Source organism: Oncorhynchus keta, chromosome 35, assembly GCF_023373465.1.
Source record: "Oncorhynchus keta strain PuntledgeMale-10-30-2019 chromosome 35, Oket_V2, whole genome shotgun sequence".
Taxonomy (NCBI): domain Eukaryota; kingdom Metazoa; phylum Chordata; class Actinopteri; order Salmoniformes; family Salmonidae; genus Oncorhynchus; species Oncorhynchus keta.
This window is the reverse complement of record NC_068455.1, coordinates 10,347,474-10,365,057: the sequence shown is the minus strand read 5'-3', so window position 1 is coordinate 10,365,057 and position 17,584 is coordinate 10,347,474. Positions and strand designations below refer to the sequence as shown.

At 46.6% G+C, this 17,584-nt stretch overlaps 1 protein-coding gene across 3 annotated transcripts in view; it reads right to left on the bottom strand.

Moving 5' to 3' along the window:
• Window positions 1–17,584, bottom strand: part of LOC118368043 (neurexin-3a-like) — a 727,496-nt gene that overhangs the window by 484,885 nt on the left and 225,027 nt on the right. For all 3 annotated transcript variants that reach the window (XM_052496442.1, XM_052496443.1, XM_052496444.1), the window contains exons 5-7: window positions 12,268–12,561; window positions 11,729–11,876; window positions 6,518–6,901 (exon numbers count right to left, since the gene is read on the bottom strand). In XM_052496442.1, the coding sequence (XP_052352402.1) occupies window positions 6,518–6,901; window positions 11,729–11,876; window positions 12,268–12,561 (826 nt within the window). The remainder of the gene's footprint in view (window positions 1–6,517; window positions 6,902–11,728; window positions 11,877–12,267; window positions 12,562–17,584) is intronic.

Here is a 17,584-nt window from a genome sequence, read left to right as displayed (position 1 = left end):
TGAATGCATTCCATAATAGACATCACAATGGCCACGTAGCTGTAATTAGATGAATGCATTCCATAATAGACATCACAATGGCCATATAGCTGTAATTAGATGAATGCATTCCATTATAGACATCACAATGGCCACGTAGCTGTAATTAGATGAATGCATTCCATAATAGACATCACAATGGCCACGTAGCTGTAATTAGATGAATGCATTCCATAATAGACATCACAATGGCCACGTAGCTGTAATTAGATGAATGCATTCCATTATAGACATCACAATGGCCACGTAGCTGTAATTAGATGAATGCATTCCATTATAGACATCATAATGGCCACGTAGCTGTAATTAGATGAATGCATTCCATAATAGACATCACAATGGCCACGTAGCTGTAATTAGATGAATGCATTCCATAATAGACATCATAATGGCCACGTAGCTGTAATTAGATGAATGCATTCCATAATAGACATCACAATGGCCACGTAGCTGTAATTAGATGAATGCATTCCATTATAGACATCACAATGGCCACGTAGCTGTAATTAGATGAATGCATTCCATTATAGACATCATAATGGCCACGTAGCTGTAATTAGATGAATGCATTCCATAATAGACATCACAATGGCCACGTAGCTGTAATTAGATGAATGCATTCCATAATAGACATCACAATGGCCACGTAGCTGTAATTAGATGAATGCATTCCATAATAGACATCACAATGGCCACGTAGCTGTAATTAGATGAATGCATTCCATTATAGACATCATAATGGCCACGTAGCTGTAATTAGATGAATGCATTCCATTATAGACATCACAATGGCCACGTAGCTGTAATTTGAATGATGAATGAATGCATTCCATTATAGACATCACAATGGCCACGTAGCTGTAATTAGATGAATGCATTCCATTATAGACATCATAATGGCCACGTAGCTGTAATTAGATGAATGCATTCCATAATAGACATCACAATGGCCACGTAGCTGTAATTAGATGAATGCATTCCACAATAGACATCACCATGGCCACGTAGCTGTAATTAGATGAATGCATTCCATAATAGACATCACAATGGCCACGTAGCTGTAATTAGATGAATGCATTCCATAATAGACATCACAATGGCCACGTAGCTGTAATTAGATGAATGCATTCCATAATAGACATCACCATGGCCACGTAGCTGTAATTAGATGAATGCATTCCATAATAGACATCACAATGGCCACGTAGCTGTAATTAGATGAATGCATTCCATAATAGACATCACCATGGCCACGTAGCTGTAATTAGATGAATGCATTCCATAATAGACATCATAATGGCCACGTAGCTGTAATTAGATGAATGCATTCCATAATAGACATCATAATGGCCACGTAGCTGTAATTAGATGAATGCATTCCATAATAGACATCATAATGGCCACGTAGCTGTAATTAGATGAATGCATTCCATAATAGACATCATAATGGCCACGTAGCTGTAATTAGATGAATGCATTCCATAATAGACATCACAATGGCCACGTAGCTGTAATTAGATGAATGCATTCCATAATAGACATCACAATGGCCACGTAGCTGTAATTAGATGAATGCATTCCATAATAGACATCATAATGGCCACGTAGCTGTAATTAGATGAATGCATTCCATAATAGACATCACAATGGCCACGTAGCTGTAATTAGATGAATGCATTCCATAATAGACATCATAATGGCCACGTAGCTGTAATTAGATGAATGCATTCCATAATAGACATCACCATGGCCACGTAGCTGTAATTAGATGAATGCATTCCATAATAGACATCACAATGGCCACGTAGCTGTAATTAGATGAATGCATTCCATAATAGACATCACCATGGCCACGTAGCTGTAATTAGATGAATGCATTCCATAATAGACATCACAATGGCCACGTAGCTGTAATTAGATGAATGCATTCCATAATAGACATCACCATGGCCACGTAGCTGTAATTAGATGAATGCATTCCATAATAGACATCATAATGGCCACGTAGCTGTAATTAGATGAATGCATTCCATAATAGACATCATAATGGCCACGTAGCTGTAATTAGATGAATGCATTCCATAATAGACATCATAATGGCCACGTAGCTGTAATTAGATGAATGCATTCCATAATAGACATCATAATGGCCACGTAGCTGTAATTAGATGAATGCATTCCATAATAGACATCATAATGGCCACGTAGCTGTAATTAGATGAATGCATTCCATTATAGACATCATAATGGCCACGTAGCTGTAATTAGATGAATGCATTCCATTATAGACATCACAATGGCCATGCAGTTGCAATTCCAACCCTTTCGCTGGTGTTTGCAATAAGTGTTTTCCCTCACAAGTGCATGTCTCTGGCGGGTTGACCATGAGAACAGCACCAAAGGGTTATAATGGCCTGATTTACAGAACGTGTCTGTAATGAAAGGAGAGAAGGATCGATACGTATGTGTTTCCCTTCATACTATAGGGAGAGAAACTGTCAAAGGTCATACAGACTTGACACAGCAAATAGCTACAGAAGTTTATATATGAGAGAGAGAGAGAGAGAGAGAGAGAGAGAGAGAGAGAGAGAGAGAGGGAGAGAGAGAGAGAGAGAGAGAGAGAGAGAGAGAGAGAGAGAGAGAATTTATATTCTGTTAATTCAACTTTAGCGCAGATTTGACAAAGCAAATAACTATAGCAGTTGATATAGGTGAGAGTGACAGAGAGATTTTCTGGTCATTAAACTGTAACGCTGGGTTGCCTTGGCCAGAGTAAGGTTCCCAGAAAAAAGGTAGAAACCACATTAATATTTCAACAGCATCAACAATACAGTCTTTACCACAACTTCCTCGAGAGCCTTAAAGGGGAAATACTGGGATTTAGAGCACAAGCTAGATTTAGTTAGCAAAGTGTTTCCATTCCACTTTTGGGCTCCTGAGTGGCGCTGCAGTCTAAGGCACTGCAGCTCAGTGCAAGAGGCGTCCTCCTCTGTGTTTAAGTATAGCTTCAGATTTCTCTACTGTTCCATCAGAGTACCAAGATCTCCTGGAGGTTTTCAACAAGGCTCGTGCTACCTCTCTTCCCCCGCATTGTCCCTGCCATTCTGCCATGACCTCCTCCTGGGCACCACAATGCCTCGAGGTCGGCCATATTCCCTATCCGGCCACCGAGACCAAGGCCATGGAGGAGTACTTTGAGGACTCTCTGGCTGCTGGGAGCATTCGTCCTTCTGCATCCCCTGCCGGCGCAGGGTATTTTTTTGTGAAAAAGAAGGACACGACCCTGCATCCATGCATCGACTACCGGGGCAACAATGACATCATGATTAAGAATCATGACCCCCTGCCACTCCTCACTTCGGCTTTCAAACCTCTCCAGGGGGCTACCATCTTTTCCTGTTTGGTAGTCCCATCGGGCGGCTCACAATTGGCCCAGCGTCTGGGATTGGTAGGCCATCATTGTAAATAAGAATTTGTTCTTTAACTGACTTTCATAGTTAAATAAAGGTTAAATGACTCAAAATAAATAACCTGCCTCTGACACACACAGTCCACTAATGTTTTAATGAACCATTTCATAGGAAGAAACAATGCAACACACTTCAATTAATGCAAGGACCAGTTAACTAACCTCTGAATCAACACAGCCTATGTGTTAATCCCCAACACCAGCCTACGTGTTAATCCCCACACCAGTCTCCACGTGTTAATACCCACACCAGCCTACGTGTTAATCCCCACCCCAGTCTCCACGTGTTAATACCAACACATGTTAATACCCACACCAGCCTACGTGTTAATCCCCACACCAGTCTCCACGTGTTAATCCCCACACCAGTCTCCACGTGTTAATACCCACACCAGTCTACATGTTAATCCCCAACACCAGTCTCTACATGTTAATACCCACACCAGCCTACGTGTTAATCCCCACCACAGTCTCCACGTGTTAATCCCCACACCAGTCTCCACGTGTTAATACCCACACCAGTCTCCACGTGTTAATCCCCACACCAGTGTCCACGTGTTAATACCCACACCAGTCTACATGTTAATCCCCAACACCAGTCTCTACATGTTACTACCCACACCAGTCTCTACGTGTTACTACCCACACCAGTCTCTACATGTTAATCCCCAACACCAGTCTCTACATGTTAATACCCACACCAGTCTCTACATGTTAATCCCCAACACCAGTCTCTACATGTTAATACCCACACCAGTCTCTACGTGTTAATACCCACACCAGTCTACGTGTTAATCCCCACACCAGTCTCTACATGTTAATACCCACACGAGTCTACATGTTAATATCCACACAAGCCTACGTGTTAATACCCAACACCAGTCTACATGTTAATCCCCAACACCAGCCTACGTGTTAATACCCACACCAGCCTACATGTTAATCCCAACACCAGCCTACATGTTAATCCCCAACACCAGCCTACATGTTAATCCCAACACCAGCCTACATGTTAATCCCCAACACCAGCCTACATGTTAATCCCCAACACCAGCCTATGTGTTAATCCCCACACCAGCCTACGTGTTAATCCCCAACACCAGCCTACATGTTAATCCCCAACACCAGCCTACATGTTAATCCCAACACCAGCCTACATGTTAATCCCAACACCAGCCTACATGTTAATCCCAACACCAACCGACGTGTTAATACCCACACCAGTCTACATGTTAATCCCCAACACCAGCCTACGTGTTAATCCCCACACCAGCCTACCTGTTAATCCCAACACCAGCCTACGTGTTAATCCCCACACCAGCCTACGTGTTAATCCCCAAACCAGCCTACGTGTTAACCTCCACACCAGTCTACATGTTAATCCCCTACACCAGCCTACATGTTAATCCCAACACCAGCCTACGTGTTAACCTCCACACCAGCCTACGTGTTAATCCCCAAACCAGCCTACGTGTTGATCCCAACACCAGCCTACCTGTTAATCCCCACACCAGCCTAAGTGTTATTCCCAACACCAGCCTACATGTTAATCCCCAACACCAGCCTACATGTTAACCTCCACACCAGCCTACGTGTTAATCCCCACACCAGCCTACATGTTAATCCCAACACCAACCTACGTGTTAAACTCCACACTAGCCTACGTGTTAATCCCCACACCAGCCTACATGTTAATCCCAACACCAACCTACGTGTTAAACTCCACACCAGCCTACATGTTAATCCCCAACACCAGCCTACATGTTAACCTCCACACCAGCCTACGTGTTAATCCCCACACCAGCCTACATGTTAATCCCAACACCAGCCTACATGTTAATCCCCAACACCAGCCTACATGTTAATCCCAACACCAGCCTACGTGTTAATACCCACACCAGTCTACATGTTAATCCCCAACACCAGCCTACATGTTAATCCCCACACCAGCCTACATGTTAATCCCAACACCAGCCTACGTGTTAATCCCCACACCAGCCTACGTGTTAATGCCCAAACCAGCCTACGTGTTAACCTCCACACCGGTCTACATGTTAATCCCCTACACCAGCCTACATGTTAATCCCAACACCAGCCTACGTGTTAACCTCCACACCAGCCTACGTGTTAATCCCCAAACCAGCCTACGTGTTGATCCCCACACCAGCCTACCTGTTAATCCCCACACCAGCCTATGTGTTATTCCCAACACCAGGCTACATGTTAACCTCCACACCAGCCTATGTGTTAATCCCCACACCAGCCTACATGTTAATCCCAACACCAACCTACGTGTTAAACTCCACACCAGCCTACGTGTTAATCCCCAAACCAGCCTACGTGTTAACCTCCACACCAGTCTACATGTTAATCCCCAACACCAGCCTACATGTTAATCCCAACACCAGCCTACGTGTTAATACCCACACCAGTCTACATGTTAATCCCCAACACCAGCCTACGTGTTAATCCCCACACCAGCCTACGTGTTAATCCCCAACACCAGCCTACATGTTAATCCCAACACCAGCCTATGTGTTAACATCCACACCAGCCTACGTGTTAATCCCCAAACCAGCCTACGTGTTGATCCCCACACCAGCCTACGTGTTATTCCCAACACCAGCCTACATGTTAATCCCCAAACACCAGCCTACGTGTTAACCTCCACACCAGCCTACGTGTTAATCCCCACACCAGTCTACATGTTAATCCCCAACACCAGTCTCTACGTGTTAATCCCCACACCAGCCTACGTGTTAAACTCCACACCAGCCTACATATTAATCCCAACACCAGCCTACGTGTTAATCTCCACACCAGCCTACGTGTTAATCCCCAACACCAGCCTACGTGTTAATCCCAACACCAGCCCACAAATGAATTCTCACACCAGCATAATTGATCATCTCCACATCAGTGTATGTGTTAATGCACACACAAACACAAATTCACAGTCATAAAACACACACATACAAGCACGCATGCAAAACAAAGGCTTCCACTTACCTCTCTCGCAGGTACGTGACCAGTACCCCGTGCCGGTACAATCGCAGATAAACCGGTTCCATCCCTCCTTGCAAACGCCTCTGTTCTTACACGGGTAGCTCTCACATTGTTTCCCCACCACCTTGTTGCACGACGGCTTGATGCCGGCCCCGTTCTGCGCCTCAGCGATCTGTCGGATGTCCTTGCTGCGACCGTCGATGAAGAGGTCGCGCACGCAGCCAACGTAGCCGTAGTTGAGCATGGCGGTCCACAGCTCAGTGGGCAGGATGAGATTGGTGCGGTCTGAGGGTAGACCACCTAGGTACATGTCCCCCTCCAGGTCCAGGATCTCACTCTCTCCGCTGGACATGAACGGAGTGCGCCGGCTGTTGACTGAGATGGTGCCTGGAGAGGGGAAAGTAATAAAGAGAGGGTTGCATTGTAATATAGAGAGGGATGTACTGTAATATAGAGAGGGTATCACAGTCGCTCAGTAACTCACCTACCAGTGGTGGATTTGTACAGCCTACCCCGGGTCACTGAGAACCCCGCTTACCTCCTCCGGAGCGATATTCTGGGGGAACCCGGAACCTGGCGGGGATTTCTTTCTCAGTGCTCCCTCATTTTTGAGCTGCAGCCATCTTCTTTCCCTTCAGATCGGTCGAAGATAGCATATATTATTAAGCTAAAGTCGGGAAGGGCGTTCTCCTGGGCTAAGGCAGTTTGGGAGCAATAATCCATCATTTGTCATCATCTGGAAGATTTTATGGCAGAGGTGAGGAAGGTGTTCGGATCTCTGGTATCTGGGAGAGAAGCGGTCACGAAAACTAGAATTCCCGTAGTGTGGCAGACTACGAGGTTGATTTTCGCACATTGGATGCCGAGAGTGCCTGGAATCCAGAGGCCTTGTTCGATGTATTCTTTCTCGGTCTATCAGAGGAGATAAAAGATGGGCTAGCAGCTCGGAAGTTACCGTGGGACCTTGATTCCCTCATCGCCCTTACCATTAGGATTGATGGGCGTTTACGGGAACGAGTCAGAAGAGATCAGGTCTCGGTCACACTCATTCATCTGTTGCTGCTTGCTCACCTCGGAAGAAATCCCGAAAGCTGCATTTCCGAGAAGATCCAAAGTTCCCTCGAGAATCATCGGCGACGGATGAGCCGGATAGACTGGAGCCTACGCAACTGGACAGAGCTAGATTATTGCCTAGGGAACGTTCACGTAGGCTGAGCTCCAACTGTTGTCTGTATTGTGATGATGCGGGGCAGCACCACAATTTACATTTACATTTAAGTCATTTAGCAGACGCTCTTATCCAGAGCGACTTACAATACAGAGACCAGACTCATTAGTAGGTACGAGTACATTGATGAGAGACTGGGAATTCTCTGATTCCCATTACCCGTACTCACTTTTTTGTGATCCTGCTGTGGGGAGACCAGTCTAAGTCTATCTGGGCTCATTGACTCTGGGGCAGATAAAAGTTTTATGGACGCTACCCTGGTGTCAGAACTTGGTATCCGCACTCAACTCTTCTCCGTTCCCGTGCACGCTAGAGCATTGGACGGCTGCTCCTTCGAAAGAGTCACGCACAGCTACAGTTCCCATTAACCTCTCTTGGGTAAGGGGCAGTAATTTCACCTCCGGATGAAAAGCGTGCCCAAAGTAAACTGCCTGTTACTCAGGCCCAGAAGCTATGCATATAATTGGTAGATTTGGATAGAACACATTCTCCAAAACTGTTCAAATAATGTCTGTGAGTATAATATAACTAATATGGCAGGCGAAAACCTTAGAAGAAACCATCCAGGAAGTGGAATTATGTGGCTGTTTTTCAACTCAATGCCTATAGAGAATCCAAAGGTTTAGGAATTAGATTGCAGTTCCTATGGCTTCCATAGGCTTCCACTATGGCTTCCACTATGGCTTCCACTAGATCTCAACAGACATGGTTTCAGGCTTTTATTTTGAAAAACAATGAGTAAAAAGCCATTTTGGTTAGAGGACAGAGGAAGTATGCAGACCTGATTTGGGTGCTCGTTTGTTATTTTTCCTTTCTATTGACAACGGTATTGTCCGGTTAAAATATGATTGATAATAAAGACAGTAAACAACCTGAGGATTAATTATAAACATCGTTTGACATGTTTCGACAAACTTTATCGGTACTTTTGGCCTTGGAGCCATTGGATTACTGAACAAAATGCGCCAACAAAACAGAATTTTTGGGACATAAAGAGGGACTTTATCGAACAAAACAAACATTCACTGTGTAACTGGGAGTCTTGTGAGTGCAACCATATGAAGATCATCGAAGGTAAGTGATTAATTTTAGCACTATTTCTGACTTTAGTGACTCCTCTACTTGGCTGGTAAATGTTTGTATTTCCCGCGGGGGACTGTCCTCAGATAATGGCATGTTATGCTTTCGCACAGAGGCTGGATTAACAAGAAGTTAATCCTTAAATTGATGTATAACACTTGTATATTTTATGAATCCTTATTATGTGTATTTCTGTATTTTGAATTTGGCGCTCTGCAATTTCACCGGATGTTGGAGGCTAATCTGTGGGTATCTGGCAATCACAACGAGTCAATGCAGCTTCTCCTCATTGAATCCCCTCACTTTCTTGTGGTGTTGGGATTTTCTTAGCTCCAAAAGCACAATCCCATTATTGACGTCTGTCACTCCCACAAGCCCATTCTGTCACTCCCACTAACCTTAAAGCGGAACAGCCGCCCCCGAATCGTCCTCCTCTGGGATTAAGTAAAGCCTCTGGTTTTTACTGTTCCCACAGAGTACCAAGATCTTCTGGAGGTTTTCAATAAGGCTCCTGCTACCTCTCTTCCTCCCGAGACCAAGGCCATGGAGGAGTACATTGAGGACTCTCTGGCTACTGAGGACATTCGTACTTCTGCATCCCATGCCAGTGAAGTTTTTTTTCTTTGTGAAAAAGAGGCTAAGACCCTGCGTCCATGTATCGACTACCGGGGCCTCAATGACATCTCGATTAAGAATCGTTACCCCCTACCACTCATCTCCTCTGCTTTTGAACTTCTCCAGGGGACTACCATCTTTTCGATGTTGGACCTTCGGAATGCCTACCATCTTGTTCGGATACGCGAGGAGTGGAAGACGACTTTCAACACTGCCAGTGCACACCATGAGTATCTGGTCATGCCGTTTGGGCTCACCAACACTCCGGTTGTTTTCCAGGCACTGGTCAATGATGTGCTCCGTGACATTTTGAATCGTTTTGTGTTTGTCTACCTCTACGACATCCTCTACGACATCCTCGTCTTCTGCCGGTCTGCCCAAAAACACATTCTCCATGTCCGACAAGTCCTTCAGCGCCTCCTGGAGAACCAGTTTGGGAAAGCTGAGAAGTGCCAGTTTCACCATTCTATTTTCTCCTTTCTGGCATACCTCATCGCTGAAGGAAATGTCCAGAAGCATTCTGAAAAAGTGAGATTGGCCCCAACATCCAGAGTGCAATTGAAACGTTTCCTGGGGTTTGCTCATTTTTACCGCCACTTCATCCAGGGCTACAGCACTCTGCAAGGCTCTGTTATTCACCAGGTTCAACTTCACCATCTCCTACCGCCCAGGGTCTAAGAATGTGAAGCCAGACACTCTCTCTCGCCCGTACAGTTCCGATGCCACACCCTCTGACTTTGAGACCATCCCCCCTACCTCATGCCTTGCAGCTTCAGTTGACTGGATTATTGTGACCCTGGTTCACAAGGCACACCTGTCCCAGCCGGAACCTGGAGGGGGCCCGGCTAACCGGATGTTTGTCCCTGATTCAGCCCGGTCTCAGGTCCTGGAATGGGCTCATTCCTCCAGGCTGACCTGTCATCTTGGCTCCCGTTCCTTCGACAATGTTGCTGGCGGCCCAATATGGTGGCCCAATATATCCTAATGCCTCTGCCTTCCCTGCCGCATGCACGGTATGTGCTCAGAATAAGACTCTGTGGCAAAACTCCGTCTGGCCTCCTCCAGCCACTGCCTGTCTCTCATTTCCATATTTCCCTGGATGTTGTCACTGGGCTTCCGCCGTCTGATAGCAACACCGTCATCCTGATGGTTGTGGATCGGTTTTCAAAAGCAGCCCATTTTATTGGGGTTTGCCAAAGCTACCCTCTGCCAAAGAAATGGCCCAGCTCATGGTGCAGCACGTCTTCCGGATCCATGGACTGCCGGTGGACATCGTCTCCGACTGGGGTCCTCAGTTCTCGCCGCGGTTATGGAAGGCATTCTGGGACGTCGGCCAGCCTGTCCTCCGGAATTCATCCCCAGTCTAACAGCCAGTCGGAGCGAGCAGATCAAGATCTGGAAACAACACTATGGTGTCTCATCTCAACAAACTCTACCTGGAGCCCACAACAGGTCTGGGTGGAATATGCCCATAACACACTTCCCTGCTCGGCCACCTTTTGAGTGCTCCATGGGGTGTCAGCCCCCACTCTGCCTAGAGCAAGAACAGGAAGTCAACATACACTCAGACTATATGTTTTTCTGCCGTTGTCGGCGTACCTGTAAAAGAGCTTGGTTGGCACATCTCAAGACCAACTCCAGGTATCGTAGACAAGTTGACCGCCGATGGACTCCGGCTTCCCGCTATCGTATTGGGCAGAGGGTATGGCTGTCTACACGGGACCTGCCCCTCCGGGTGGAATCCCGCAAACTTTCCCCCATTTCATTGGTCCTTTCCTCATCTCTAGAGTCCTTAGTCCCACTGCTGTTTGTTTTACGTTACCCTGTGCCCTCCGTATACACCCTACTTTTCATGTGTCTAGGATTAAGCGCTTGTCTCACAGTCCTTTGTCTTCTGTTTCTGTTTCCTCCCGTGTCATCTAAGGCCATCCCGTGTACACGGTGAGACGCCTCCTGAGTGTTTGAACACGGGGCAGGGTTTTCCAGTACCTGGTTGATTGGGAGGGTTGTGGCCCGGAGGAGAGGTACTGGGTCTCGAGAATACTAGGTAATGGTAATGTCGCATGATTTTTGATTATTTTGTTTTAAGCCTTCTTCCAACCTTAAACACTCAGAATTTATGCCTAAATGGTTCATCTTTGAATTGTTTCTGTTTTAACTCTCTACTCCACATGGAATTAACCGTGTAACCACGTAGAATTAATATGTCAAAAATAAACCTTCACCAACAATACGTTCTTGCATAATTTCGAAGGGAAATTAAGAGATATTGTTAAGGTAAGACGACTCACCTGAACGCCTGTCCCTCTGCATGTCCACGTGGTACCAGGCTCCATCGTTGACCTTGTTCTGGGTGGCTTTGACCTTGATGGTCCCTGATCCCATGTCCAACAGCAGGTACAGACTGCCATCCAGCAGTTCTACCGCAAAGAAGTCCACCTGGGGGAGATGGTCAAGGTGTTTGTTCATCATTGGGATACAACAGCCCCTGAGATATCTTTACAAAACAGGACCTATAAGCCCAATAAATCCTTGAACACAGCCTTTTTGTTTCTTCTCAACAGGGGTTTAATTTAAATTCCAATCAATTCAGAAAGTAAACAGAATTCCAACTCTAATTCCATATTGTCCTAATTGAAAAGCATTGAAGAGAATTGGAATTGGAAGTACATATACTTTCTGAATCGGTCTGAAATTGAAATGGAATTGATCCCAACCCTGCTCCTTACACTAGTGATAGATTTGACAGGTTTAGACACAGCTTTACACACACAGGCTGAGGTCAATACATGTATGTGTTGTTTGATTTAATCATCGTTCATCGTCTTACCTTGGTGTTCTTCTGGCTGCGTTGGGACTCCTTGCGCTCCTGAGGCTTGCCGTGGGTGAAGAGGATGAGTCCGTTGGGTTCCGAGGTCCTGAAGTCAAAGGACAAGGAACCCATTCTCTTGGTGTTCCACTTGGGCAGGCTGATGTAGGCCTCGGGGGTCTCGAAGGAGACAGGGTCCAGGGTGGCCACGTTCTCACACTTAAACATCACATCCCCCTGGATCTTCATTTTGGGGTCCACGATATGCGCCAGACGGGAGAGCTCCAGACGAATGTCGTTGTTCTTGTAGACCACCTGGGGGGAGAGATCGGTGGTGGGGAAAAATTTAATTTATGGTCATTTGTTTAGGTTATAGTCAAGTTAGACTCAATTCGGGACTCAATTCAGGATAATGACGATCATTTTTGTTGGTAATGTCTGTTTTTCAGCAGTTAACATTTATGCATTTGTTGCCATATCAAACATGCTAGCCAGTGAAGTGTGAAGCTCCACTTTTTCACAAGGTTGGTGACGTAGTAAAGGCTAGATTCATTTAGAACGACGGAAGATCTGTTATAGCGCGATTTACACTTAAAGGTCATTTCCAAATGAGCCGACAACTGCAGCGATTATTTCTTTGTATTTTTCTTTTGTATTTTTTTACGTCCTTTTACTCCCCAATTTTATGATGTCCAATTGTGATCCAATTACGGGAGAGGCGAAGCTCCTTAACATGTGCCTGCTTAACCCGGAAGCCAGCCGCACCAACACGTCGGAGGAAACACAGTTAAACTGATAACCGAAGTCAGCCTGCAGGCACCAGGCCCGCCACAATGAGTCGCTATAGGATGATGAGCCAAGCCAAACCCTCCCCTAACCCGGAAGACACTGGGCCAATTGTGCACCGCCCTATGGGAACTCGCGGTCATGGCCGGTTGTGACACAGCCTGGGAACGAACGATGCAGACTTAGACTGCTGCCCCACTCGGGAGGCCCGCCCCTGCAGTGTTGACTTTGAATTCGATCTCAGCAACCATATCATTGCCTTTAAATGGTGCATAGCCTAAAATGGGCGATCGCATTGACTCTAGTATCTATATCAGAAACAAATACATAACAAAACACTCAAAGATAACGTTTGTTAATTCCAGATTTATGTAGTCTCTCCATAACACGGCAGGTAAAGTTCATATGGATCAGTCAGTCGGCTGTATTAATATATCTGTATTAAATACCAATAGACCAGGGCGCACAGAGAAACAATGGCTGTCTCTGACTGAGGTAATTGACTCTCAGTGGGCTGACAAACGCATCTGGGTCTGCTCTCACTGATAACGATGCTAATGGCTCCACAAAATAATGGTAGACACACAAACAGGAGCGAGCACTTACACAAACACACACGCAGGAGCATGCGCACACACACACACACACAGACATACACACAGGAACGTGCGCACACACACCCACACAGATACGCAGGAGTGCACTCATCACACACAGTTATGGTGGCCCAGCTCTTTGTTTTAAAGGTTAGAGGGACAGAGTAGCTGCCTTTGGTTGCTTTGAGAGCCTTATGTAATGCTCCGGCCCTAGACCTGTCTGCCACACACAAACACACACACACACACGGGCACAAACACACGCAAGAACACACACATTCACATCAACACACACACAGACACAAACACACACAAGCACACGGAAGCACACACACACACACACACACACACACACACACACACACACACACACACACACACACACACACACACACACACACACACACACACACACACACACACACACACACACACACACACACACACACACACACGCATACTAACTCAAACAAACACACAATGTGTCCAGGCACCGCACATCCTTAAGAAATATTGAGCACCTCTTAGAGTTTCTTGGTAAACTAAAAAAACAACCTATTTTGGAATTACATCCATCAACCGGAGAGTTACACCCACCAGTGACAACAGTGACCCTATTTGGGCATCCAATACATCATCAGAGAATTTTACACCCACCAGTGACAACAGTAACAGTTCACTACAGCCAACCACTCCATTGTGTGAGTGAGTAAGTGTCCTTAGCAGTGCAAAACAAAGTCCCACTAAGTGGCTAATATTTTATCACAGCAGTCTTGATGCTGTCAATAACCCAGAGGACAGCCAGACATAGGGGAATGAATGTGTGTAAATTGAAATCTGCTCAAGTGGAAAATTGAAGTGTTTTTCTCTAATTCTCCGGGCAGAACAGAAGCCCCTCTCTCTTTCTTGGGTAGCCTATTATGAGCAGAGAACGAGCATGCATACACACCACTGCACGCACGCGCACACACACACACACACACACACACACACACACACACACACACACACACACACACACACACACACACACACACACACACACACACACACACACACACACACACACACACACACATAACCTCTTTCTCTCTGGGTGTGTGAGTAAGTACACAGCTGTCTGTGAGTAGATTGTGGTCTGTGTGAGATTATTGATAATCTGGCAAATTTGACAGTAAATCAACTCATCCCTCAGATGCCTGAGGGCCCTATGCACTGTGTGTGTGCCTATGTGTGTGTGTGTGTGTCTATGTGTGTGTGTCTACAGTATGTGTGTGGGTGTGTGTCTATGTGTGCGTGTGTGTCTATGTGTGTCTGTGTGTGTGTGTGTGTGCATGTGCATGTGCGTGTGTGTGTGTGTGTATACATGTGCGTGCATGTGCATGTGTGTGCACCACCATGCATGTGTGTGCGCGTGCGTGCGTGCGTGCGTGCGTGTGTGTGTGTGTGTGTGTGTGTGTGTGTGTGTGCCCTGTGCTCTGACCTCTTTCTCCCCTCTCTCTCCAGATGAAATCTCGCGTCTTGTGACGGCCGGCCGCCCAACAACCTGCCCGCTTGACCCTATCCCCTCCTCTCTTCTCCAGACCATTTCCGGAGACCTTCTGCCTTACCTCACCTCGCTCATCAACTCATCCCTGACCGCTGGCTACGTCCCTTCCGTCTTCAAGAGAGCGAGAGTTGCACCCCTTCTGAAAAAACCTACACTCGATCCCTCCGATGTCAACAACTACAGACCAGTATCCCTTCTTTCTTTTCTCTCCAAAACTCTTGAACGTGCCGTCCTTGGCCAGCTCTCCCGCTATCTCTATCAGAATGACCTTCTTGATCCAAATCAGTCAGGTTTCAAGACTAGTCATTCAACTGAGACTGCTCTTCTCTGTATCACGGAGGCGCTCCGCACTGCTAAAGCTAACTCTCTCCTCTGCTCTCATCCTTCTAGACCTATCGGCTGCCTTCGATACTGTGAACCATCAGATCCTCCTCTCCACCCTCTCCGAGTTGGGCATCTCCGGCGCGGCCCACGCTTGGATTGCGTCCTACCTGACAGGTCGCTCCTACCAGGTGGCGTGGCGAGAATCTGTCTCCTCACCACGCGCTCTCACCACTGGTGTCCCCCAGGGCTCTGTTCTAGGCCCTCTCCTATTCTCGCTATACACCAAGTCACTTGGCTCGGTCATAACCTCACATGGTCTCTCCTATCATTGCTATGCAGACGACACACAATTAATCTTCTCCTTTCCCCCTTCTGATGACCAGGTGGCGAATCGCATCTCTGCATGTCTGGCAGACATATCAGTGTGGATGACGGATCACCACCTCAAGCTGAACCTCGGCAAGACGGAGCTGCTCTTCCTCCCGGGGAAGGACTGCCCGTTCCATGATCTCGCCATCACGGTTGACAACTCCATTGTGTCCTCCTCCCAGAGCGCTAAGAACCTTGGCGTGATCCTGGACAACACCCTGTCGTTCTCAACTAACATCAAGGCGGTGGCCCGTTCCTGTAGATTCATGCTCTACAACATCCGCAGAGTACGACCCTGCCTCACACAGGAAGCGGCGCAGGTCCTAATCCAGGCACTTGTCATCTCCCGTCTGGATTACTGCAACTCGCTGTTGGCTGGGCTCCCTGCCTGTGCCATTAATCCCCTACAACTCATCCAGAACGCCGCAGCCCGTCTGGTGTTCAACCTTCCCAAGTTCTCTCACGTCACCCCGCTCCTCCGCTCTCTCAACTGGATTCCAGTTGAAGCTCGCATCCGCTACAAGACCATGGTGCTTGCCTACGGAGCTGTGAGGGGAACGGCACCTCAGTACCTCCAGGCTCTGATCAGGCCCTACACCCAAACAAGGGCACTGCGTTCATCCACCTCTGGCCTGCTCACCTCACTACCACTGAGGAAGTACAGTTCCCGCTCAGCCCAGTCAAAACTGTTCGCTGCTCTGGCCCCCCAATGGTGGAACAAACTCCCTCACGACGCCAGGACAGCGGAGTCAATCACCACCTTCCGGAGACACCTGAAACCCCACCTCTTTAAGGAATACCTAGGATAGGATAAAGTAATCCTTCTCACCCCCCCCTTAAAAGATTTAGATGCACTATTGTAAAGTGGCTGTTCCACTGGATGTCATAAGGTGAATGCACCAATTTGTAAGTCGCTCTGGATAAGAGCGTCTGCTAAATGACTTAAATGTAAATGTAATGTAAATGTGTGTGTGTGTGTGTGTGTGTGTGTGTGTGTGTGTGTGTGTGTGTGTGTGTGTGTGTGTGTGTGTGTGTGTGTGTGTGTGTGTGTGTGTGTGTGTGTGTGTGTGTGTGTGTGTGTGTGTGTATGAAATTCAATCAAACTTTATTTGTCACATGCGCTAAATACAACAAGTGTAGACTTTACCGTGAAATGCTTTACTTACAAGCCCTTAACCAACAGTGCAGTTCAAGAAGTGTTAAGAAAATATTCACCAAGTAGACTAAAATAAAAAGTCATAATAAAAAGTAACATAATAATAATAATAATGAGGCAATATACAGGGGGCGCTGGTACTGAGTCAGTGTGTGGGGGTACAGGTTAGTTGAGGTAATTTGTGCATGCTTAAGTGTTGCTTGCCTCGAAGATATCAAAGATGGTATTTAGTTTGTCTGGTGTGGTCGCGTCACTGGGCAGCTCACGTCTGGGTTTCCCTTTGTAGTCCGTAACAGTTTTCAAGCCCTGCCACATCCGACGAGCGTCAGAGTCGGTGTATTAGGATTTAATTCAACATCCGTATTGAGCGAGTCACTGGTACTTCCTGCTTTAGTTTTTGATTGTAAGTAGGAATCAGGAGGATAGAATTATGGTCTGATTTGCCAAAAGGAGGGAGGGGGAGAGCTTTGTATGCATCTCTGTGTGGAGTAAAGGTGGTCAAGTAAAGGTGTTTTTTTTTTCTTCTCTGGTTTCACAAGTGACATGCTGGTAAAAATT